The sequence below is a fragment of a genome, unplaced genomic scaffold (genome assembly GCF_019419815.1).
Source record: "Pyrus x bretschneideri cultivar Hongxiangsu unplaced genomic scaffold, Pyrus_bretschneideri_v1 Contig40, whole genome shotgun sequence".
NCBI classification, from domain to species: domain Eukaryota; kingdom Viridiplantae; phylum Streptophyta; class Magnoliopsida; order Rosales; family Rosaceae; genus Pyrus; species Pyrus x bretschneideri.
Genome location: NW_025999724.1, coordinates 4,235,903 through 4,261,477, shown reverse-complemented (window position 1 = coordinate 4,261,477; position 25,575 = coordinate 4,235,903). Strand labels below are relative to the sequence as shown.

At 37.1% G+C, this 25,575-nt stretch overlaps 1 protein-coding gene and 1 long non-coding RNA gene across 6 annotated transcripts; one reads left to right on the top strand and one right to left on the bottom strand.

Moving 5' to 3' along the window:
• Positions 1 to 3,328: 3,328 nt before the first annotated feature.
• LOC103939414 lies at positions 3,329 to 25,268 on the bottom strand. Of its 5 annotated transcripts, XR_007251406.1 has the most exons (6): positions 24,561 to 25,268; positions 22,716 to 22,817; positions 22,530 to 22,567; positions 22,120 to 22,249; positions 21,871 to 21,972; positions 21,103 to 21,539 (listed from the first exon to the last, which is right to left on the bottom strand). XR_007251406.1 is itself a non-coding variant. In XM_048566075.1 (2 exons), exons 1-2 carry the CDS (start codon positions 24,622 to 24,624, stop codon positions 3,452 to 3,454), a joined length of 345 nt encoding a protein of 114 aa, XP_048422032.1. In that variant the 5' UTR covers positions 24,625 to 25,267; the 3' UTR covers positions 3,329 to 3,451. The 5 variants fall into 5 exon arrangements, 1 of the variants encoding a protein (XP_048422032.1); XR_007251407.1 differs by lacking the exon at positions 22,530 to 22,567; XR_007251409.1 differs by lacking the exons at positions 21,103 to 21,539; positions 21,871 to 21,972; positions 22,120 to 22,249; ... (1 more) ...; positions 22,716 to 22,817; positions 24,561 to 25,268 and adding exons at positions 3,329 to 3,732; positions 4,479 to 4,524; positions 5,108 to 5,720.
• LOC125469117 lies at positions 11,264 to 13,323 on the top strand. The gene is made up of 3 exons (XR_007251436.1): positions 11,264 to 11,519; positions 12,237 to 12,412; positions 12,835 to 13,323. It is a non-coding gene; the product is annotated as an uncharacterized LOC125469117 (long non-coding RNA).
• Positions 25,269 to 25,575: the final 307 nt, after the last annotated feature.

Below are 25,575 nucleotides of genomic sequence, written 5' to 3'. Positions count from 1 at the left end.
TAGTGATGTCGCAAAGTCTTTTCACATGTAACAAGTCTATTAGCCTGACATGTGTGATCGGGCAAACTTTTGTAAGACCTATGTGGAAAATATCAGCCATTAGAACCAGATTGTGGGGGCAAAATAAATTTAAAACTTTTTCATTTATTTTCTACGCGCAATGAAGCGTTTTTCTTTTGCCCCTTTCTCTTGTTCCTTCATATTCTTTCTTTACTCATGAGTTCACTTTAATACGATTTGATTTTTGTCAAAACTGAAGTTAGTATTATTGAAATGTTTCACACCGATTGTATGTATGATAAAAGAAGAATTTAAATATCCTAACACATTCTAACTCATACTGAAGCCTTTTGTGATAAAACTTCATATCTGACGGATTGTGCAGGTGATAATTAGTTGCCAAGTTGGGAACAATATTGGTGTAGCTAGAGTGGGCCTTTGGCCCATCTCTTCAATAATTCTACATAATACCAGAGCCAATAAGCGGGCTCGTATTACCGCCTGATGGTTGGGTCCCTTTGGCCCCACGTGATGATGGTGGGTCCCTTGATCTCGCGCGTGAGGTAAGTCCTCTTAGCTCCAAGTGGTATGTGTGATCCACAAATTTGGTCCAACGTGAGGGAAGTGTTGAAATATCCCACATCGACTGTATTTTTGACAAAATAAGAGTTTAAATATCTTAATCCCATATCTGACAGATTATGCAGGTGGTAATTACCAAGTTGAGGACAATATTAGTGTTGTTGGAATGGGCCTTTGGCCCATCTCTCTGATAATTCTACATGGTATCAGAGTCAGGAGCGGGCTTGTATTGCTACATGATGGTTGGGTCCTCTTGGCCTTGCGCGATGATGGTGGGTCCCTTGACCCTGCGTGTAAGGTGGGTCTCCTTGGCTCTATATGGTTGTCGATGTTTGGATCTCACACGTGTGACTCACAAATTGGATCCCACATGAGGGACGTGTTGAAATATCTCACATTGGCCATATCTCTAACAAAACGAGAGTTTAAATATCCTAACCCCACACCGGACGGATTGTGCATGTGGTAATTACCAAATTGTGAACAATATCAGTGTTGTTAGAGTGGGCATTTGGCCCATCTCTCTGATAATTCTACAACTATTTGGTTCGGTCCAGTTTGATTTTTTTTTTAATTCATAAAAAAAATAAACAGAAATAATTCGGTTTGGCCGATTTCAGTTTGGTTTTGATGATGCGGCTGTGGCGTTAAGATTAGATTAATATCCCACACGCACAGTACTTCCTGTTCTTCTCTTCACTACACCACAAACCACTTTCTATAGCATTCAATAATTGCTATAAAAAGTGTTGCATAGCATGTTCTGCAAAGATATGGTAGGCATATCTCCATGACCTAAAAAGATGCATCAACTCCACTTTCTATAGCATTCAATAAATATATGCATAAGCTAAAAATATGCATCTAAGCATTCTCCGTCGTTTGATCAACTCCACCCTTACTTAAACCCAATCGATGGTTTACAACATTTAAGAACTTGAAATATGCACATCTCCATGACCTATTGAATATCAATTTGCCACAAACGCTCCAAAATCCAACAACAAACCCGATCCCCTTACTGATGTAAAAATCCTCTCTATGCATCCAATGCAGGGATTGCAGTACGACCATGTTATTTAGAGTCAAATTAAGACCAAGAACCACAATTACTTAGGAAAGCAAAATAATTCCACTTGATAAATCAAGTACCAAGAGCATCTCCCATACCGTCTTCATATTTGAGGATTTCTTTGAGATATTTGGTGATTTCTTATATACTGAGATACCTTGAGACCTGTATTCCGGTTCATTAAAAGACATTTGTCCCTATATTTAGGTGATGGGTAATCCTAAGGAAACCAAATTTGCAAACCAAATGATGTGGTTGTTGATAATTGGATTATTATTTTTAGTGTTGATTAACTTGCTTATTTCTTATTGGTAACACATTTGGTTTGCAAATTTAATTTAAAATTTTGGTCTCCCTAACATTACCCTTAGGAGATATGGGGATGTGAGGACTCCATTTATTGTCCCCATTGAAGATGCTCGCTTTACAATAATTCCATTAAACAACATGATTGATAAAGTGAGACTTTTTGATGCCCCATTGAAGAAGCTCGCTTTACAATAATTCCACAAAACTACTTTCTTTTTATTCACCAAGGTATTAAAAATCCTAGTGTAAAGCCCCTTTAACCTATAAAAATAATTTTAGCAAGACCATAATTTTCAAAAGTGATTATCTTTTTAAGTGAACCACTGAATCTAGGATGAAAGTTAATCCCTTTAAAACTGAGGCACTCAACACACGCTTCAGTAGTAGGTGAGATGTTATGGTTAAAAAATAAATATTATTTGAACAAGTGCTTACACCAGAATTATTGGCCTTGAATTTGGGGCTACATCTAACTTTTCTAATTCAAGCAATATTCTAATCTAAACTAAATTATAGGAAGGGAAATTCGAACTTCGGGTGCAAGTTCAAGGGGGAGCATATTGCTCTAACCAACTTGGCTACACCCAGGTATGGTGGGACGACAAATGGCTTAAGTTAGGGGAAAAGGATCCTCTCCGGATCCATTTTGTGGGGATCCTAAGCATCCTAACCGTTCATCGTACATCATGCAGACAATTTTCGTCAGATACTATTTGTGTTTAATTTTAAATAATAAAAGTCAAATGATTTCTGACCGCACGATACACAATGAATGCCTAAGATGTAGGGATCCCCACAAAGTGGATTGGGATCCAATTCCTAAGTTAGGGACATTGTTAGATTGTGAATGAATATGACAGTGTCTAGTTGTTTTCCTTACGAAAAGAGTGATTCAATGGACACTTGAGAATTGTCTCTGGGCACCCAAGAATGGTTTATGAACAACTAAGAATTTGTCGTTATAGTTGGGTGTCCGCAGAATCACCCTTATGCAGAAGAATATATTTACAGAGGGAGAGGAATATCCAACTTTTGGGGGTCACTGTCGATTGTTAAAAGCCTCTTCTGCAACTGGATCTGCAAGGGAAAGAAACATGGCAGCAGATGGCTTACCTTGGTCTGGGTTTGCATTTGAGACTCGACACACTGCAACTGTTTTAAGTTGATGTCCCTAGCAGATGTCTGGTCCGACGTCCAGATAATAGTACCATCCATGTCTCCAGTGAAGATACTAATCAAACAGCCTGTCTTTCTATATTGCTGACATAAATTTTAGTTCATCAAATCATTACATCCATTCAAATATTACAAATTTAAAACATCCATTGATCCCATTTGAAGAATCAAGGTGAATAACCATTCTAATGAAATCATCAATGAAATCCCCCTTTTTTATATATATAATGGGGTAGGATTAATATTTTCTGCTAGCAATCACAGTCTAAGATAACAGAACGATTACAGAACTGTTTCTTTGCTGCCATTAGCTCAAAATGCCTCCTTTGTTATTCCATAGTAGACTGGTTCTTCGCCTACAAATATAATGAAATTCAAGAAAAAAGCAGACCCACCAACAATATATGTCCCTTGAGTCTGACCATCTTCACCCCGCTGCTTCTCACTGGCTACACCTGATGGAAACTTATTTTCTGATGGCTTCCCAAAAGCCCTTGTATCTTGGGGCTTTTCAGCTGGTGCATTCTTACTTCTTGTTGCCGAAACTGTTTCTGCCGTCATCTGTTTGCAAAGTTCCATCAGAAGCTTCACATCTGCAATTTGCAACATACATGATCACAAGCACATCCCATGATCAATCCATAAAAAGTCACTTTCTACTTGTCCATCAAATGGCAAGTAACAAACAAAATCTCATGCAATTGGCTCCGTCAAAAAGCCTTGAACTCAAAAGTGTCCAAAGGGATACAAAAACTGGAGAAAAGGCATACATGGAGCTCAAGAAACTCAGGATAGAACCATGCGTCAACATAAGAAGATGAGTGAGACAGATATCTCCTCGTAAAGGAAGCAAAAGGGCATCAGAATGCTACTAACAATATCTAGTATTGGGTGGCCAACAATAAAATTATCACAAACTGAGTTCCAAGGGTGAAACTCAATATGATCATTCACATGGCAGATTAATAAACCAAGTTAGCATGTCAAGGAAAGTCGGGAGTCATAACCATAGCATTAATAAACCATTTGCGTTAAGATTAACAAATCAGGTCAGATTTAATAATCCATCTGAATGCTACTAACAACATTCTAGGATTGGGTGGCCAACAATAAAACTATCACAAACTGAGTTTCAAGCGTGAAACTCAATATAATTATTCAGCCGACAGATAAATAAACCAAGTTAGCACGTGAATGAAAGTCGGATGTCATCATAAGCACCGCATTAATAAACCACTTATTTTAATACTAACAAATCAGCTCAGGTTTATCATACAACTCAAGGGATAACTATATGTCATTGTGTGAAAAGATGAAAACAAAATCTTGATGAGCTTACATTCTAGAATTTCTTCGGATGGCATGCATGTTCCAAAGTCAGGGGTCTGGAGAACCTTCAAGATAACAAAAGACAACAAGTTACTTCATGCATACTTCAAATAATGTGGTAAACAGAAGAAGCAGTTCAAAACAGCAGGATTTAGAGTGATTACATTGACAACCTTGATAGACGAACAATCTACAAACCAAGTTAACACCCAATGGCCCCCCCAACAGTCTCAAGAGGACCTAATCAACTTCTAAATTCTACCCATGGCATACAGATTACATAATGATATAACATACATTTAACATATTACACTTGGTCTGCAGCCTAAAATAATCGAACAATATCCGAAATGTAGCAAATAAAAACTAATTTTGACAGCTTCACGTAATACAAAATAGAAACACCTCAATTCACTTGAGAACATAAATCATATGCCTTCATTCTTCACTTAATAGTTCAAATATTAGAATTTTGCCATCAAATTCATTACTTAAAGATTAAAGACATGCAAATTGTGAATCCAAACAAACCCAAATCCACAATTCAATAAAAAGAAAACCCAGATCACAAAAATCTTCAAAATTTACAAGAAATTCACATAAAGATGCAAAACTTGGGACATGGGTTTTTAGCTGTACCTCGAAATGAGGACGGACCTCTTTGAGGACGCTGCGAACCCTGTAGAGGGGGATGAGTTGGAGAAGAGAGCATCATTTTCAAGAGGTCTCTTCTTGGTCTTGGGAGGAAGAGAAGACGGAGGAGGCTGTACAGGGAGAACTTCGGCGGAGCTCAGAGGGGTTGGGAGGACTTGGGTAGCTGTGGACTCGGCTGGCTTTGCTTCTTCTTCCATCGGTGCTGTTTGTCTGGGGAGTTAAAGGACTGATGGGTTTTAACTTTTAAATTGCACAGGAGGAATAATAGTATAATGTTAGGGAGACACAATTGATAAATATAATCACGAACAACGAACTTAAGAAAGTAGACTCTCGTTCTTTATACAAATCTCTTGTAGAATCAAGTAGATGTATTAGGCTCTTCCATTCTCTTTCCTCTATTTTCTAGTGCCCTGTCTCTCTGTCTCCTTAAATTCATAATTTTCAGGCGAAAAGATGAGCTTAATAACGTTTCATGATTTTGCATTCCACTTACTTCAGAAGAGCTTAACACCAGTTTATACAATTTGGTTGCTAAAATGTGCAATTGACAAGTTGATGCAATGTGGAGTTTTCGCAAAATCCAAGTTAATCAATATCACTTTTACGCCAAGCACTTGACCACTCTGTACATCACTTTTAAACGCATCCTATACTTTCATCATGCTTGTGCTCTCATCATTGTTGTCCTTATTAAATCTATTTTTAAAATTTTTATTATTAGCCCTTCAAACTTCCTGTATTTAGAAAGAAAAATAAACTTCTGAGTAGGGTGCAACTTGGGCGAATTGGGCGAGTTAGATGGTTGACCAAATCCTAACACAACATTTCTAATTTGGGTATGAGTTGGGTTTGGGTTCCTAGGGGTTTACTCAAGTACGGGTTTAAATTGGGTTCGGCTTACTCGAGTTAAATTTGGGTTTGCCCAATTTTATCAAATTCAATCTTCTAACACATTATTTATAAGATAAATCTCAAATTTTGAACCAAATAATGCAAAACTGTTTAAAATTCAATTTTACACATCACCATCCATAATAAAAATAAACCAAATAGCGTGGAACGCATATCAAAAGTTCCAACCATGCAAAGTTGAAATTAAATGACAAGACAATATCAATGCTTTAACCAACAATAAAACGTAAAAGCTACTAGGGTCGAGCCAGGCTCAATTTTGAAGGAACTAGACCTTACCCGTTTTAAACAGTAATGGGGCGGGCCAGACCGGGTAAAGGGTTTTTAAGTTTGGGAACCGGCCCTAACCAGGCCCGTTTCAAACGGGTCGTTTCGAGGCGGGTCCACGAGCCCAATTAACATTTTTCTTTTTCTTTTTGGTTTTGATATAGAGCTCCAGAACGTTCCACAGTTCTAGATTGCTCCCACTGCCAACGAAATCGACGGGTTGGAAGCTACCCGCACCAGCAGCTGAACCACCAGTGGTGAATCGGTGAAGGTGGTGGTCCCCGTCTCTCTTGCTCATCTCTCCCAATCCCAAATCAAGGTCTCTGTCTCTTGACTCCGATCGACGACGATGGCGCAAGGCTCCAATCTGACTCAGATCGACGATGGTAGCCTTCTGTATGTATTCCGTGAACTGAACCTTGTTGGGGGACACGCCGCTAGCTACGATGAGCTTTTGGGTGTCGAGCACCATGATTTTGTATGTTTTGCAAGACGACGAAGCCATCGCCTACCAAATCGAAGATGAGTTCCATATCCTTCTGATAAAAGGCAGAAAGTCCTAATTTTTAATTATATTTTCCACCAAGATGAAACATTTTGTCAAAAATGTGCACGTGGGGGCAATGCCTTTGTGTTCTTTGAATGGGTATTTCAGAATCTAATTGATCTCCTAGGTTTTTTGAATTTTGATGCTCCATCCATATTGGTTTTTGAGAAATCTCGAAGCAATCGACGCAATCAATTCAAGGGTGGGAGGGAGAAGAGAATGAGGAATAGGTGGTGCCGTCGTGGTGGTGGAGGAGATGACTCGAGTGGTAGTCTAGTTTAAGTCCAGGAAGGAAAGGAACGATGGGATGGAATGGATAATGGATTAGGTTTAGAGAATTAGTAAATGGGTTATAGTTAGAAACAGGCCGTTCAGGGTCCCGTTATCCAAATCCTAGGACTCGGTCCGCCCCTTAAATACTATGGACCTACCCCGCCCCATTTCTATTCTCAAAAAATTGGAACCGGCCCGTACCAGCCCCAAACCATGATTGCCCGCCCCAACCCGCAGTTCCTGTACCCGTATGCCCACCCTTAAAAGCAACACTTGTTCATTGTTCAAATGCAAAGCAAACAACAAACTCAAGTATAGTCCTCCCAAACTTTTATCTAGTTATATAATATGAAGTGGGACGGGTAATATGTGCATGAGCAATTTGGGTTAGAAATTAGATTGGATTTGGCTTGACATGGACAAGCAAACATCAACCCAACCCAACCCAAAAGGGGTGGGTTCGAAAAATCGAAAACTGAAAACAAACCGAACCAAACAACAAACTGAAACCGAAATAAACTGAACCAAAGAAAAACCGAACTGGATTAGAAAAACCAAATCGAACTGGATCATATTGATTTGGTTTCGGTGTCAAGAGTTCGGAAACCTAACTAAACTAAACCGAACCGAATTCTAAACCGATTTAAACGATTTTTATGATACACAAGTAACCCTTACTAACTAATACATTACTGTGTACATATGCAATTAGTTTAAGGATTCGTTATTGTTTTTTATTGTACGATTAGTTTAAGGATTTGTAGAATCAAGTAGACTCAATTGATAAATATAATCACGAACAACGAACTTAAGAAAGTAGACTCTCGTTCTTTATACAAATCTCTTGTAGAATCAAGTAGATGTATTAGGCTCTTCCATTCTCTTTCCTCTATTTTCTAGTGCCCTGTCTTTCTGTCTCCTTAAATTCATAATTTTCAGGCGAAAAAATGAGCTTAATAACGTTTCATGATTTTGCATTCCATTTACTTCAGAAGAGCTTAACACCAGTTTATACAATTTGGTTGCTAAAATGTGAAATTGACCAGTTGATGCAATGTGGAGTTTTCTCAAAATCCAAGTTAATCAATATCACTTTTACGCCAAGCACTTGACCATTCTGTACATCACTTTTAAACGCATCATGCTTGTGCTTTCATCATTGTTGTCGTTATTAAATCTATTTTTAAAATTTTTATTATTGGCACTTCAAACTTCCTATATTTAGAAAGAAAAATAAACTTGTGAGTAGAGTGCAACTTGGGCGAATTGGACGAGTTAGATGGTTGACCAAATTCTAACCCAACATTTCTAATTCGGGTATGGGTTGGGTTTGGGTTCCTAGGGGTTTACTCAAGTACGGGTTTAAATTGGGTTCGGCTTACTCGAGTTAAATTTGGGTTTGCCCAATTTTATCAAATTCAATCTTCTAACACATTATTTTTAAGATAAATCTCAAATTTTGAACCAAATAATGCACAATTTTTTAAAATTCAATTTTACACATCACCCTTCATAATAAAAATAAACCAAATAGCATGGAACGCATATCAAAAGTTCCAACCATGCAAAGTTGAAATTAAATGACAAGATAATATCAATGCTTTAACCAACAATAAAACGTAAAAGCAACTAGGGTTGGGCCGGGCCCAATTTTGAAGGAACCGGACCTTACTCGTTTTAAACAGTAATGGGGCGGGCCAGACCGGGTAGAGGGTTTTTAAGTTTGGGAACCGGCCCTAACCAGGCCCGTTTCAAACGGGCCGTTTCGAGGCGGGTCCACGAGCCCAATTAACTTTTTTCTTTTTCTTTTTTGGTTTTGATACAGAGCTCCAGAACGTTCCACGGTTCAAGATTGCTCCCACTGCCAACGAAATCGATGGGTTGGAAGCTACCCACACCAACAGCTGAACCACCAGTGGTGAATCAGTGAAGGTGGTGGTCCCCGTCTCTCTTGCTCATCTCTTCCAATCCCAAATCAAGGTCTCTGTCTCTTGATTCCGATCGACGACGATGGCGCGAGGCTCCAATCTGACTCAGATCGACGATGGTAGTCTTCTGTATGTATTCCGTGAACTGAACCTTGTTGGCGGACACGCCGCTGGCTACGATGAGCTTTTAGGTGTCGAGCACCATAATTTTGTATGTTTTGCAAGACGACGAAGCCATCACCTACCAAACCGAAGATGAGTTCCATATCCTTCTGATAAAAGGTAGAAAGTCCCACTTTTTAATTATATTTTCCACCAAGATGAAACCTTTTGTCAAAAATGTGCAGGTGGGGCAGTGCCTTTGTGTTCTTTGAATGGGTATTTTAGAATCTGATTGATCTCCTAGGTTTTTTGAATTTTGATGCTCCATCCATATTGGTTTTGTAGAAATCTCGAAGCAATCGACGCAATCAATTCAAGGGTGGGAGGGAGAAGAGAATGAGGAATAGCTGGTGCCGTCGAGGGAGCTGAGCCGTCGTGGTGGTGGAGGAGATGACTCAAATGGGAGTCTAGTTTAAGTCCAGGAAGGAAAGGGACGATGGGATGGAATGGATAATGGATTAGGTTTAGAGAATTAGTAAAGGGGTTATAGTTAGAAACAGGTCATCCGGGGTCCCGTTATCCAAATTCTAGGACTCGGTCCACCCCTTAAATACTATGGACCTGCCCCGCCCCATTTCCATTCTCAAAAAATTGGAACCGGCCCGTACCAACCCCGAACCATGATTGCCCACCCCTACCCGCGGTTCCTGTACCCGTATGCCCGCCGTTAAAAGCAACACTTGTTCATTGTTCAAATGCAAAGCAAACAACAAACTCAAGTATAGTCCTCCCAAACTTTTATCTAGTTATATAACGGGTAATATGTGCATGAGCAATTTGGGTTCGAAATTGGATTGGATTTGGCTTGACATGGACAAGCAAACATCAACCCAACCCAACCCAAAAGGGGTGGGTTCGAAAAATCGAAAACTGAAAACAAACTGAACCGAACAACAAACTGAAACCGAAATAAACTGAACCAAAGAAAAACCGAACCGGATTAGAAAAACCAAATCGAACTAGATCATATTAATTTGGTTTCGGTGTCAAGAGTTCGGAAACCTAACTAAACCAAACCGAACCGAATTCTAACCGATTTAAACGATTTTTACGATACATAAGTAACCCTTACTAACTAATACATTACTGTGTACATATGCAATTAGTTTAAGGATTCGTTATTGTTTTTTATTGTACGATTAGTTTAAGGATTTGTTATTGTTTTTTATTGCCAAGTGATGAAATGGATTTTGGCAGGAGCCAATTACTTAACTAAGACACGGTATGAAATGGATTCTATGTTAATTTCCCATTGCATATAATTATTAGAATTCAGTTTTTGCATTAAAATTATTTGAGGTCAGTGCCTTACGATTGAATAAGGCTTTTGCCCAGGTGTTTTATTTGGTACTGGAGTATATGCATCTTCCCTTATTTTTGGTAATGGAATAAATATGCATCTGCCCTCTCTTTGAAGTTTCAACAATGCATACATTAGTGATATAATGTACCATGCAACAGTGTTAGTACTTATTGAAAAAAAATATATATAAAAAACCGAACAAAAGTCAAAGCGAACTGAAAAAATTAAAAAAACAATCGAATCGAATAGTAACTTCAGTTTCGGTAAAAAACCAAACAGAAAGGAACCAAACCCACCCCTACAACCAAATAATAATCGGGTTGAGGTCGGGTTGGGTTTGGACGAGTTTTTCCTTTATTCTAACCCTCTCGATCAGGTTTGAAATCAGGTTGGGCATGACCCAACTCATGTTGCATCCCTATGAGGTCGGGTTGGGTTTGGACGAGTTTTTCCTTCATTCTAACCCTCTCGATCGGGTTTGAAATCAGGTTGGGCATGACTCAACTCATGTTGCATCCCTACTCATAAAAAATGCAAATGAAAATTTTAAAGTAATAATAGCAGTTCTCAACTTATTTTTACAAACCTCCTCATCATTGCATTTTAATTTAAAAAAAAATAAAAAAAAATCATTTCTCACCCACTTCTCTCCTTTGCACATATATATATATATATATATATATTTAACTTTTATATTTGAATCTAGTAAACTATAAAATAAAGAAAAAACCCATTTTGCTTCCAAATCCATCTTGTGCTTTCTTCCCTTCCCAACAATGAAAGCCCTCACTTAAAACTTAATCACTTTCTCTAAAACCAACTCTCAAAAGTCTACATCTTTAAACCCTTTTTCTTTCCAGAGAATCCAAGCGAAAGCAAAAGCATCGCAATTAACTCACAAAGCGAAAGGCTGGAGAGGAGGACGACCGTGGTGGCCACTGCACTGCTGCCTATTTCCTCTTGACTGCTGATTACGGCTCCGAGCCCAACGCTCTTGACCCTGTAAGTTCCTTTTTCTTCCCGCAATTTCATCTTCAGAATTCAAACTTTGATCCTGTTACGAAAAGGGTAGCAAGAAAATGAAAAATTAATATTTGGTTCACAATTTAATTTCTCATGTGTGCAATTTGAGCTCACAAATTTGGGGGTTTTTCCATTTCGTGTTTGATTTACAATTGTTAGTTGTAGAATGAAGGTGTGTTGTGTAACTGGACTAGTTGGGTATGTTTTGTTTTCGCTTTTTGTCGATTTTGTTCTTGTCTTTTTAGCAAAATGATAATGTGAGTGAGATTTTGGGTAGTTTTCTCTGCTTGTGTGGTTACCACTCTGTAATTACAAATGTTTTGGTATTTGATTGCTCAAGACACCCAAAGCGATCTTTCTATCACTTAGATTGGATTGTTTAGGACGAAGCCAAAGTTGCGATTGTAAAAAGCTGGAGAAAATGTGATTTAGGAATGCTTTTGGACCGCTATGCTTTGTAGATAATTGAGCACTTCCTCTTTTCTTCCCTGAATGTAGAGAGAATCATTTTTAATCTGTTAGGAACGACGTGTTTTGAGAAAATTGGTAGTTGAAGGTACCTTAGAGTACCTGGACCTAGTAACTCTACTTGCATGACCAATAAAAAGAACAAAACCGGAAAAAAACTTAGTAAATCCTTGATTGCTGTTTTATCTGCATTTGTTATCGTTGCTTACAGTTTAAATTCGCTTGCAGTTCATTGATGTCGAAACGATTGTTTCTCCAACAACTTTTGCCCGGCGTAGTTTGTCTTATCTCATGAGTGACAAGCTCTCAACGATGCAATGCAGGCACAAGTAGTTTCCCCAGTTTGGAAACTCTCAAAGACAAGGGGGGATTCTGCTTTTAATCACAAGGACTTCAGAACCACAGTTGAGTGTTATTCACATGTTAGGTTCTTATTATGATACTTGTGGGAAATTCTGAGTAGAGGTTTGATAAGAGTTGCTTTCATGTTCATACCGATATTTGAATTTGGCCTTCAATAGGACATTCTTTATCTGACCTGTTAAAATAAATTACTAAACACAACTTCGCACGAAATTTTGTTTGGTCTTTGGTGTAAGATATCCAGTCAGAATACGATCGTTGCATTTTATCTTCTAATTAATGATAGGAAGATTTGAAGAAACGAAATTGGTAATTTAAGGTATCTTAGAGTATTTGAACCCAGTAACTCTACTTGCATGACCAATAAAGGGAACAAAACTGAAGGAAAAAAAAATTGGTAAATCCTTAATTGCTGCTTTCTCTGCATTTGTTATCGTTGCTGACGGTTCTATTTCACTTGCAGTTCATTGGTTTGGAGCAATGGTTTCTCCAACAATTTTTGCCCAGCGTAGTTTGTCTTATCTCATGAATGACAAGCCTCAGGAAGCTATAAACGATGCAATGCAAGCACAAGTAGTTTCCCCAGTTTGGCACTTGCATGTTATCTTCAGGCTGTTGCCCTTTCGGCCCTTGGAATGGATGGTGAAGCTCAAGCAGCACTTACGGAGGGTACTATGCTTGAATCCTAAAGGAGCAAAGCAGTTGGACAGAAGTGAAAATCTAGGCCGGTCAACAAGGTGCCTAGTTTGCCACTTCTCTCGGTTTGGCTCTCAGCTTTTATAGCCGCCGATCATAAGGTTTAAAACCACTGGAGCCAAAGCTTCATCATTTCCATGGTATTAGATTTTGTCATCTTCCAGCAGTATATGTTGTATTTGAATTGTTTTATTTGATTTGATTTCCCGTGCATCAAATGATTCGAGTATATGAGTTACTTTGACAAAATAGAAAGTTGTAAAAAACACTGGTAGGGAGGATGTCATTCAGAAGCTTGTAATTTGTGTGTAGAAAGCATATAGGATTCCTGGTGTATTATTTATGATGAATTTTAATAATAATTAGTTTGTTAAATGTTGTCTGATCATTGATAGACATATGCACAAGACTGCAACCAATCCATTGAACTAAAATTTACGACGAACAAAACAATCATATGCAGTCCAGAATTAACTGAATTTCTTTAGTTTATATCATGAATCAAAACATATATTGCAGAAAGGTCTTGATAAAGTAAATGTAGCAGTAAACTTCTTACAAATAATTAACACTAACAAATCATCTGCCAAGGAGATTTAGTAGTAAAGTTCTTTATTATGATAACTCAATACCTAGAAAACTTGTACAGATAATGGTCCATGAAAGCTCTTTCAGTGAAGTGAAGCCGTCTACACTGTCTCAGAAGACGCTGTAGATAAAAATAAACAAGTACATGCAATTAAGTTTTGAAGAAGACAGTGAAATTAATTTGAAAGACTTTACGAATAGATGCATGCATATTGCTTAAATTTAAGAAAGACAAATAAAATCACATTTACATGCCATTGCTTAATTGAAGTGCTGCTTGATTGAAATCACCCTCACATAAAACCAATCATTCAAGACATTTAAGAACCTGAAGTACGAGTATCTCCCATGGCCTCACAAAAATCAGACCGCCACAAACTCCCCAAAATCCAACAATAAAGCCAAGCGCCATGCTGATGTAAAATCCCCATGTTATAGGCTCATCCTTTTCTTCTTCGTTGCTCAAGATCGGAGTTTCCTGTTGATCACCACAGATCTTTGGAAGTGGAGGTCCGCACAGCTGAGGATTTCCAGCATAATCAGAGGGATCAAAACTTTGGAGCTGAGTGCCAGTTGGAATTTTGCCAATAAAGTTATTGTATGACAAGCCCAAGACACTAAGACCATATATCTGAGCACGGCTTGTTGGAATTCTACCATCTATCTGGTTTCTTGACAGATCAAGGGCATCCAATGATTGCAACTTTCCAATCTTTGCAGGTAACTCACCTGTCAATCCGTTTCTCGATAGGTTTAAAGAAACTAACCCAACAAGACTGTGATTTCACTTGGAATCTCCCCCGTTAATCTATTGCTTGAGAAATCAATTCTCTTCACAAGTCCCAAACTATTTTTGTATAAGTACATTCTTCCCTTCCATATAAATGTTGCATCATCCATATAATTAACCGCATAGAAAGTATCATCTCTTAGGTACAAATGTTAAAGGGTCGGAGATGAGTTTCCCTTCTGTGCCAAAACAGTAAAATTGCTGAGGCATTTTGGTATTGTTCCAGAGATATTATTCGCAGACACATCCAAGTTTTGAATGTTTGTTAGACGGCATAGTTCAGATGGCATGCTTCTGTTGAAGTTATTAGAGGAAAGCATCAAGACAACCAATTTCTGAAGGCTAACCCCTAACCATTTTGGTATGGGTCCTGATAATTGATTGTATCCAACATCAATAACTTTTAAACTGGTGCAATTCTTTAAGGATGAAGGAAACTCGCCAACAAATCTGTTGCTTCTTAATTTCAATGTTTCCACGTGATATAGTGAGCCCACTGTGGATGGAATTTTGCCGGAAAAAGCATTGTAACTCAAATCAAGCATGACTAGATGGTCAAAATGTGTCTAGAATTGTGGAAGTTCTCCGAAGAGATTGTTGTTTGAGAGATTAAGAAACATTAAACTCTTGTATGCTTCACACAAGATAGAAATTGACCCTGAAATGTTATTACTAGAGAGATCCAAATATGACACATGCGATAGAGTTGAGGGAATTGGACCTTCGATTTGGTTTGCACTCAAATGTATTTCAGGGTAATATGTAAAATTCGTTGTTGAATTTGGAAACATTTCTCCAATTTGGTTATTGAAAAGACTAATAAGTTGCACATTACGAATCGTACCCCAAAACCAGCTTGGAAGGACATCCACAATTCCAGCATCATAAATATTGAGGTATGAATACTCATTCTGAGTTTGAAGCCATTTTGGAAAATACAGGCCCATTTTGCAAGACCCCAAATATATATACCTCAATTTAAATGGAGGGACCCAATTAGAATTGAAGCTTAAAACTAGAGAGTTGGAGGACAAATCCAAATATGTTAATCTAGAGAGATTCGAGAAGTGGCTTTCCGAAACCACACCTTCCAGAGCATTCATAGCCAAGTTCATTTGCTCAAGATTAGACAGTTGCCCAATACTTTCAGATAATGTTCCACTCAATTGATTTCTAGAGAGAGATAATACTTTCAATGATGAAAAGTTTGGAAGATTAGGAATTGATCCAGAAAGATGATTGTCACAGAGGTACAGATACTCTAACGAGTTTTGAACACACTTAGACAACATTTGAACAAAATTGGAAAACTGTCCACTCAAACTAGTATTGGCTAGGGACAGTTCTTGCAAACTGCATAAGCTGGAAAAAGAATGCAGATTCACCCCGTCAAATTTGTTCTTATAGAGATATAGATGGACAAGAGAGGTCAAGTTTTCAATGACACTGGGAATTAAACCAGTTAAACTGTTGTTAGAGAGGTCAAGATGGACAAGGCTAGTATTGTAGTTAGAAAACCATAAATTTATTGAAGGACAAGTGCATTGGTTGTCAGAGAAGTCAACATGAGCAAGAGCTTTTGAAGAATTTATGTTAAAAAGAGTATTGGAATGGATTGCAGGAGAAGGAAGACCACACCCCCATAATGACAAGTTTGTAAGTTTAGGGAGTTTACTAACTATTTCCAGCCAGTCATGAACATTACTGAGATTGGTGTTACTCAGATCCAAATATGTTAAAGAAGAAAGATAGGGGAGCCATGAATTCAGAATTTCCACACTATTAAAGTCATTCCCACTGAGATCAAGATATTGCAAGTGGGTAAGGTTTCCAACTTGACTTGGAAATCGACCACCGAAAGAAGTATCAGAGAGACCGAGGTGTCTTAAATTGGAAAGAGAACCCATGAAATTTGGAAGTCGGGTTCCATTGAAATTAATGCAAGAAAGGTCCAAATATTTTAAATGCTGCAACTCAATCAGTTTAGGACTCATCATCTTACCTTGCAAATAGTAGTTGAGAGACCCTGGCTTACCTTGCTGTTGAAGTGAGTAAGTTTCATTCAAATATGACCATCCAAGATTAAGTTGAGTAACATGGTTGGTTCGGTTGCTGCAGCGGACGCCTGACCATTTGCAACAATCTTGCATGTGTTCTTCTATTCCCCACGAAGAGAGGAGATTGTAGAGATCCACGAGGCCGTGTTTGAAAGCAAGGAGTGCTTCTCTTTCGCTCTCAATGCACCTCATCACTCCTCCTGAAGAAATATTTTTGAATCCAAGGGAAAGGGAAGGGTTTACAGCACATTGTAGTAAAGTTAGCACCACAATTAAAGCACGAAAGAGTTTCTTCAAGCACCTGATTCTGTCACCCTCCATCTTACTTCAACTAAATCAACCAAGAGACAATTGAAGCACGAAAGAGTTTCTTTAGGATTTTGATTTAGGAGCAAAAGGAAAGCTGCGCATGGAAAAACACCTGACAGTGTAATTTGTTGGCTGTGAATAAATGTTGATTCCGAAAACCAAGTTGTAATGGTTTGTTAGAATGATGTGTTTAGTTAAATAATAAATCAAATCAAAATGTGTAACACATTTCAGCCGGAATTATTATTATTATATCCATATAGTTACACTAGAAGAGTAAATATTGTATCAAACTCAACAGTTTTACGAGATTTGAATTTAGCACTTTGAACTTACAAGTGGAAAAAATATTAGTAGTCCGTAGTAAGTGTGAGGTGATTGTTAGTGAAAATCGATAATGTCATTGACAATCTATGACACGCTATATTTGGGTGGGGGATTTTCGAGTCATGGGATTGAAAGGCAAATTATAAAAAGAAAATATTACAAAATGAGAAAATTCTTTAATAATACGTAAAACTGAATGATACATAATGAATGGAGAAAAGAAAAGATAAAATATCCAATAGTCGTGAAAATCTTTATATAATAGAATATCCGATAGTTCTCCTTCTCTAGTTCATATGTCATTTTATCTCAAGCACGCTATAAAAAAAGGTAGGCCTACAAGTAACAATCAAAGGCAATGTAATAGGTGACCAAAACATAGCCTGATAAATTACATCAAGTACCAAGGGCATCTCCAATGGGAGACCCTAATTATAGGTCTCCACCATCTTCAATGGAATATTCGAATCCCTAAATGAAGCTTGTGGGCGTTGATAAAAACAAGAAAACAAACCAAAAAACTATTTCTACTGTGCGTTTCCCAACGGCTAAAAGAATGGAAAATGTCACAAGTGTGGTGTGGGGCCCATGATTGACGATGTGTCCGTCTGGAAGTGAGAGAAGCTGTTGTGCAGCATTATCATGTTAGTGAGGCTTGTTTCCTACTCAAAATCTACATTGGTGCCCACTCTTTGAAGATTTCTTTGAGGTAATTAGTGAGTCCTTATATTTTGGGATACTTTGAGGATCTCTATTCTGCCAATGGGAAGCCATTTGTCCCTATATTTAGAGGCTATAGGGTTGTGGGCACTCCATTTAAGATCTCCATTGGAGATGCTGGCAGTACAATAATTCCACTAAACAACATAATTGATAAACTGAAACTTTTTAATGCACCAGATATGAGATATAGGTGAGTCTTTACCTAATTTGCTTTCCGCCAAACTACTTTTTTTTCGATTCACCAAGGTATATGGAAATCCTAGTGTAAAGGACTTTGAAGCACTACCTTCCCTCAAGTTCAACCATGTTCATTAAAGTCAAATTAAGATTACAATGATTCCACTAGACATCATGATTTATAAAAAGAGACCTTTTTATGCACCAGATATTGATGACTCTTTACCAAATTTTGAAATAATATTGAATTATGTCCACCCGCTAAGTTTTGATAAAATATAATTACTTTATAATAATTCTATCAAAACGATATCATTGATATACATGGGACGATAATTCCACTAATTTTATCAAAACCACAAATTTCCAAAGTGATTATCTTTTTAAGTGATATGGGATGAAAGTTAATTCCTTTAAAAGTGAGGCACTCAACGCATGCTTCAGAAGGTGGGATGTTATGGTAAAAAAGATCAATATTATTTGAGCAAGTGCTTACACCAGAATCATACTTTCATGTCCATCATAGGGCTTGAGTTTGGGGCAACATCTAGCTTTTCTGATTCGAGCAATATTCTAATCTAAACTAACTATGAGGAGGGGGATTTGAACTTTGAGTGTAAGTTCAAGGGGAAGCAGACTGCTATAGCCAACTTGCTACTTGTTCTCAAGAAAGACTTTACAAGTTATTAGATGTCAAGAAAAATTGACACTGAAAATTTTACAAGATCTTTAATCTTCAAAGAACAAAACAATACCGCCCATATATACAAAAAGTACTCGACAAAATGTTCCATTTAGAAAATAGAGAAAAATCTTTTGCCCGTTGCGCACTATTTCCATCTACAAAATCCTTGAATATTTTATACTAGGACCACCCAAGGTTAAAATTATGGATTCGCCACTGCAAGTAAGTATAGCATGTTCAAGATGTTCCATATGAACATTTAATTATTAAAAGCAGCAATTCAACGAAACATCATCACAGTTTAGCACTGAAATTAGAAGTTCTAGGAATTATGAGAACAAAAATGGGGCAAATTCTGAATTTCAAGGTGTGCGGAAATCATTCTTACTTTTTATTTTGTTACTCTTCCATATACATTTTTTAAAAATTCCTCCCCGACATTTCCCCTCCATATCTTACCCAAAGAAAAAAAAATTGAAACTAAAATATAAAAACTATCGAATTGGTTAAAATGGAATATCCTTCTTGATTAAGTCAACTGGTTTATCCTCTTTTTTTTTTTTTTTTTTTTTGCATAACTTGATCGATAACTTGTTGCAAGTTTGATACGATTCAATACTAGAAGAGAAGTCTGTTGGTAGTTGAGGGCCACTACCAAAGGGTTTTGGTCCATTAATTTCCCCATTACAATGACACTTCCTATTCGTCCACAAAGAAAAATTCGATTTTACTGTGTAGTTACCACTATCTATATGAATTATTCAATTAGTAAGTCAAGTCAATACCTGATCATTCGAGTTGTCTTTGTCTAATTTATGAAGTGAGATTTCCGCACACCCATTATTCAATTGTTATTGAATGACATTGACAGAATTTGCAGTGTTTTGTATATCAATCCAGTCATGTATGAACAAGTGACTCTGCTTTAACCTTTAACTACTACAACTGTAAGGCATACTTTTCTTCTATAAAAACTTTTTTACATTTGTCAAGAAACCAGAAACTGGGCAGAATTCCAGCAAGCCTTGCTCGGATAGATAGTTTTAGTTTCTTGGACTTGTCATACAACAACTTTTATGAAAAAATTCCAATACGCACTCAGCTCCAAAGTTTTGATCCCTATGTTTAGGCTGGAAATCCACAACACTGTGAACCTCCACTTCAAAAGATGTGTGCTGATCAACAGGGAACTGTGTGATGAGCTTATTGTTGGAATTTCACATCGATGGGTGAAAAGATTTCCAACAATGGGTTTTAAATATGATTAGCCCATTCTAACTAATACCGAGACCTTTTGTGGTAAAACTCCACACCTGACAGATTGGGCAAGTGAGGTGGTAAAGTTCGGGACAATATTGATGTCATTAAAGTGGGACCCCTCGAGCCCGTCGATCTAAAAAAATTTCAACATGGTATCAGAGCCAAGGTTCGGGCCCGTGCAAGCCAACAAGCTTGTCAGTTGTCACCAAGAAGGAAACAAGTCAGGACTCTTAACAGAGAGTTGGCCTCTGAGTTCCATTGAAAACAAGTATGGACTCTTAACATAGAGCCGACCTTTGAGTGTCAATTGCCAATGTATAGATCTCTACATGTGAACCACTAAATGGGGTTACACATGAGGGGGAGTGTTGGAATTCCACATCGGTGGGTGAAAAGAAAACAATGGGGTTTAAATATGATTACCCCACTCTAACTAATACCGAGGCATTTTGTGGTAAAACCCCACACCTGATAGATTGAACAGGTGGTAAAGTTGGGGACAATATCGGTGTAGTTAGAGTGGGACCCTCCACGATAAAAAACAACGGATTTCGAATCAATAAAATAACTAATCAGGTCGTTATTGGGTTACCCGTTAATAAATAAGGTCGTTAACAGGTTTACATGTGGATGATTTGTTTCAACCCGTTAAGATAAAAAGTTAGTTCGATAATTTTAAACTACTAAAACCTTACTAGTTACTACAATAGCCATACTTAATATCACATAAGTAAGCTTAAAAATTTTCAAGGCACTTTAAAAATACAAAGCAATTTAAAATGCCAAAGCACATTAAAAACTCATAATAATTCATTTAGAAGTGTGAAAATGTGAAAAAATATGCGGCGGTGGTGGGAATTGGATTTTAAACTACTAAAACCTTACTAATAGTTTGATAATTTTAAACTACTAAAACCTTAACGTTAATCCAATATTTGTTACAAACGCTCTTTCTCTTAGTGTTTAAAATGCCAAGCACATAAGTAAGTTAGTTTGATAATTTTAAACTATTAAAACCTTACTAGTTACTACAATGGCCATACTTAATATCACATAAGTAAGCTTTAAAATTTGAGAAATTGTTAAAAATGACCAATTTTCTTAATCTTAGGATTGAAATAGGACAAACTGAATATGCGCATGCCATACACAACAAACAATAGGACAGAAATATGATTTTTCTTACATGTTGAAATGATTTAATTGCCCTCGTATATAAATGAGTTATTTCCTCCAACTTAGTCATCATTTGCACCTTTCTCCGAAAATCTCTCTCACCCAATCCCCAAAAAGAACCCTAACCCACAATCCCCAATCCCGTTGGTTGACCCTGCTTTTTGTCATCAATTCTGCCGCTGGACTGGCCGGTTTCTCATCCTCCTTCGAATCGAAACAAGGATTTTGGGAGGGGCCTGGGTTTGGGAAGATGGCTTACCTTGGTCTGGTTTGCATTTGGGCCTGCATGCACACTTGACACACTGCAACTGTTTTAAGTTGATGTCCTAGTCCCATGTCCAGATAATAGTACCATACTAGTAAGAGAGGTCCGCGCGATGCTGCAAGATTGAAAACTGTATGAAATTTTGTGTATAGCACTATGTCCATACAAAAATACTTGATCTGTATGTACATACTATTTTACGTGCAAAAGATTTAGTAGATAATCCTATTTACATACAAAAGAGAATGCTTGATGCATATGTACATAATATTTACATACAAAAAATTTACGAAATTGTCCTACTTACATACAAAAGATGGTCGAAAGATACTATGATAAAGAAATCTAGTGAACTATTTGAGTTTAAAGCGAATGGGATAAAGAGATCATGTTTAATAGGTCGTGGATAATTCAAAAAGTATAGAATAATGAAAGGGTATACATACTCTGTTTTGCAGCCATATATATGGTTTCAGAAATGATTGGGGAATCTGATACATTTCTGGTTGGAGCCTTTGGAGTAAGAGTCGTGTCTGATATTTCCTTTGCTGCAACATCACAAATAACGAGGTAAATAGAGGAAAATAAAAGTGTTATTAAATATTGAGTAGTGTGGAATTTCGAACAATGAAAAACTATGAACTTGATATCAAAGTTTGTGAGATGAATAAATTTGAGATGAAGATATTACATACTGTATTTTGGGACACAAAAAAATGATTCCGGAATTGCTTGGGGTTGCTTTGATTTTGGGAGAGATGATAGGACACCGTTGAAATTTGAGTCAAAAGCTGATACCTTTTCTATGGAGCTTTTGTGTCGTCACTGAGATGTAAAACAGAGGATAATTAAAGGCATTAGTGAACATTGAAAATGCAGAGGTTAAAATTAAAGGCATTAAATAAATGTAAAACACACTCGCATTTATCCGTAAACAATAATACTTAACATGACACTGCAGATGCAAAATTAAAAAAAAATAAAAAATCTTGTCAAAACCCACTTCCATGTCAGGTCATAATTTTACAACCACCAAAAAATAACGGAAGGGGCATGCCGTGATCTCTGGAAAGTGATAATCGCATTTTCTTCTGAAATTGCTCACCTTCCTTAATCTTTTCTAAAGAAGCAATGATTCGCATCCTGTAACCAAATCAGAAAATAACATATGATTACCCAAAACCCATCTCAGGTGAACTAATCGCAATAAAATTTAAAAACTCATGCATTCAAATTTGAAAGAGCAAACAAAATTAATAATAATAAAATTAAGAAGTGAAAGCTGACAGACCTTGAGATTGAATATGTCCTTCCCTTTGGGTCTCTTGTTCAATAATGCGTCAACACAGTGAATACAATCTTTTTACTTGCTCTCCCTGCATATCCTCGACAACTAAAAAGCAGCAGAAGCACAACAACTACTGAGCATTAAACCTAAACCCAACTTAGGAGATCAGGTAATCTACTCAAACATACGAACTCGGTCCTTGGGCCGCTTCAACTTTGCAAATACATGACCTTCTGTCCTTGCATTTGACAATAATTTCATGTCTCATAGTTTTTAACTACCCATACCCATACCCAACTGTCAATTACCTAGTCAGTGCACCAAATTGTGAGGCTGTCCCAGGTTTTTGTTCTTGATATTTACAAAAATGTGAAACCTTATAAGTAAATTGAAAAATAAGGCATGACATTGTTGCTAGGTGAAGTGCTTGGAACATTTTTATATGCAAAAAAATAAGAATAATAAAAGAATTCTATATGATTGATGGAGCTATTAAAGTTCTTCTCTTTAACATCTTTGATTAAATAACAAAATGGCCGTTGATGAAATCATAAGACATTTATGTGAATGATGTGATGACATAATGAGGGCCATCTTGTATGTGTTAATATATTGAGAAAGAAGAAAGTTGAAAGTATAGTCAAATAGATTAAAACGTTTAACTTTTCGTTACTGTAATTCTGTTTTTCAGTCATGTTGAATAAGAGCTTCTTCTAGATTTGGCTTCTCTGAATGTTTCAAGGTTGCAAGTTTCCCATTTGATTATCATAATTGCCCCCCAATCAAACTCATAGAATCCTTTTGTCGAAGTGCTCATTCATGGTTACAGGAGGGCGTCGAAAATGTTGTGGTGGTTCATTGTAAAGCTGGTATGGCAAGGACAGGAGTAATGATTTGTAGCCTTCTCTTATTTCTTAAAGTAAGATCAATAATCAGCACCTTAAGACCTGGGGTTGTATGGTGGAAATGTTGGTCCTTCTTTTGGCTTTATATTTCTTGCACTTATGACGATAACTTTTTCTTGTTTGTTTTTCCATGTATCTGCAGTTCTTCCCTATGGCTGAGGAGGCCATGAATATATATATGTATCTAAGTGGTACATTAGTGTTGTAATGAGGACCTATTTACTCCTTAAGTTAAAAGCATAAATAAAACTAAACAAAAACATAAACAAAATCAACCCCAAAAAAGAACCAAATTCAATTTCATTAGAAACTTCAACAAAACCAACTCCAAGGTGCAACCAAATTTAACTCCAATATAATAAAACTTAAAACAAAAATCTAAGTCCACCAAGTTAACTCCCATAGGCCTATCCTCTGCAGTCTCAAAAGGACCAAATCAACTTCTAAATTCTACCCATGGCATACAGATTACGTAACGATCACTTAACACATTAATAAAGACTAATTTGGCCAGCTTCACTTAATACAAAATAGAAACACGTGAATTCACTGGAGAACATAAATCACTTGCCTTCATTCTTCACTTAATAGTTCAAATATTAGAATTTTGCAACCGAAAACATTAACCATCTCAATCATTACTAACAGACATTTCCATCAAATTCATTATTTAGACAATTTTTTTTTCAAGGCATAGTTACTAAGTGCGCCTAAAATGCAAGTACAAGGCGGCGGAATTACAAAGATTATACATTTATCTAATCTTTTTTTATAGAAAATGAAATATTTAGAAATGTTAAAGACATTCAAATTGTGAATCCAAACAAACCCAAATTGACAATTGAATAGAAAGAAAACCCGGTCCCAGATCACAAAAATCTTCAAAATTCACAAGAAATTCACATAAAGATGCAAAACTTGGGAGATGGGTTTTTAACTGTACCTCGAGAAAATGAGGACGGCGCGAACCTTTTAGAGAGTGGATGAGATGGAGAAAAGGGCATCATTTTCAAGAGGTAGGAAGAGAAAACGGCGGAGGCTATACAGGGAGAACTTCGGCGGAGCTCAGAGGGGATGGGAGGACTTGGGTGGCTGTGGACACGGCTGGCTTTGCCTCTTCTTCCATTGTTGTTGTTTATTCGGTTTCGGGTTTAAATTGGGTTCGGGCTTACTCAAGTGAATTCGGGTTTGCCTAAATTTATCAAGGATAGTACTTGGGTACTGACAGTTCCAGACCAGCAAAACCATTGCAAATTCTTTCACAAAAAGCTATCACCCACTAACTGAACTCATACGATTTACTTTTATAAAAAAGAGATTCATGCTCTGTTCTTCTTCACGCACTGATTGTTACCACTATGGAGATCCAAATTAATTAATGGCAGAAATTGTGGCTTCAGGATCTTGCTCGTCACCACAAGGCACAAACATCATCGATCAAATGGTGAGAGGGACTGTCCGAATTGATGATGATAGGTCGCAATCATCGCCATCGTCCATAACGGAGGACGACGATCGCAGTCGCTGTAGAAGAAAGGGATTGGTGGGTCGCAGGAATTAGGGATTGGGATCACGGGAGAAGAGAGGGGGTTGTGGGTGCGTCAGGTTCGATGAGGGAGAAGAAGAATGTTTGGTTTGATGAGGTACTGAACAGTCACCCAAGTATTATCCTTTTATCATATTCAATCTTTTTAACCCTATTATTTTATAAAATAGATCTCAAATTTTGAACCAAATAAGGCAGAACTATTTAAAATTTAATTTTACACATCATAATTTATTAAAAAAATAAACCAAATAGCAAATACGCATTTTAAAGTTTCAACCATGCAAAGTTGAAATTAAATGACAAGATAATATTAATATTTTAACAAAAAGCAATACTATTGCACATTGTTCAAATAAAAAGCAAACAACAAACTTCAAGTATAGCCATTCCAAACTTGTATCTAGCTTAT

Bases quoted from the DNA above. Each gene is read 5' to 3' on its own strand.
- LOC103939414 (XM_048566075.1), bottom strand. From the start codon at position 24,624: ATGATGCCCTTTTCTCCATCTCATCCACTCTCTAAAAGGTTCGCGCCG. The intron at 3,733-24,560 runs GTACAGTTAAAA...TGCAAATTGCAG, and splicing joins GCCGTCCTCATTTTCTCGAG to ATGTGAAGCTTCTGATGGAA.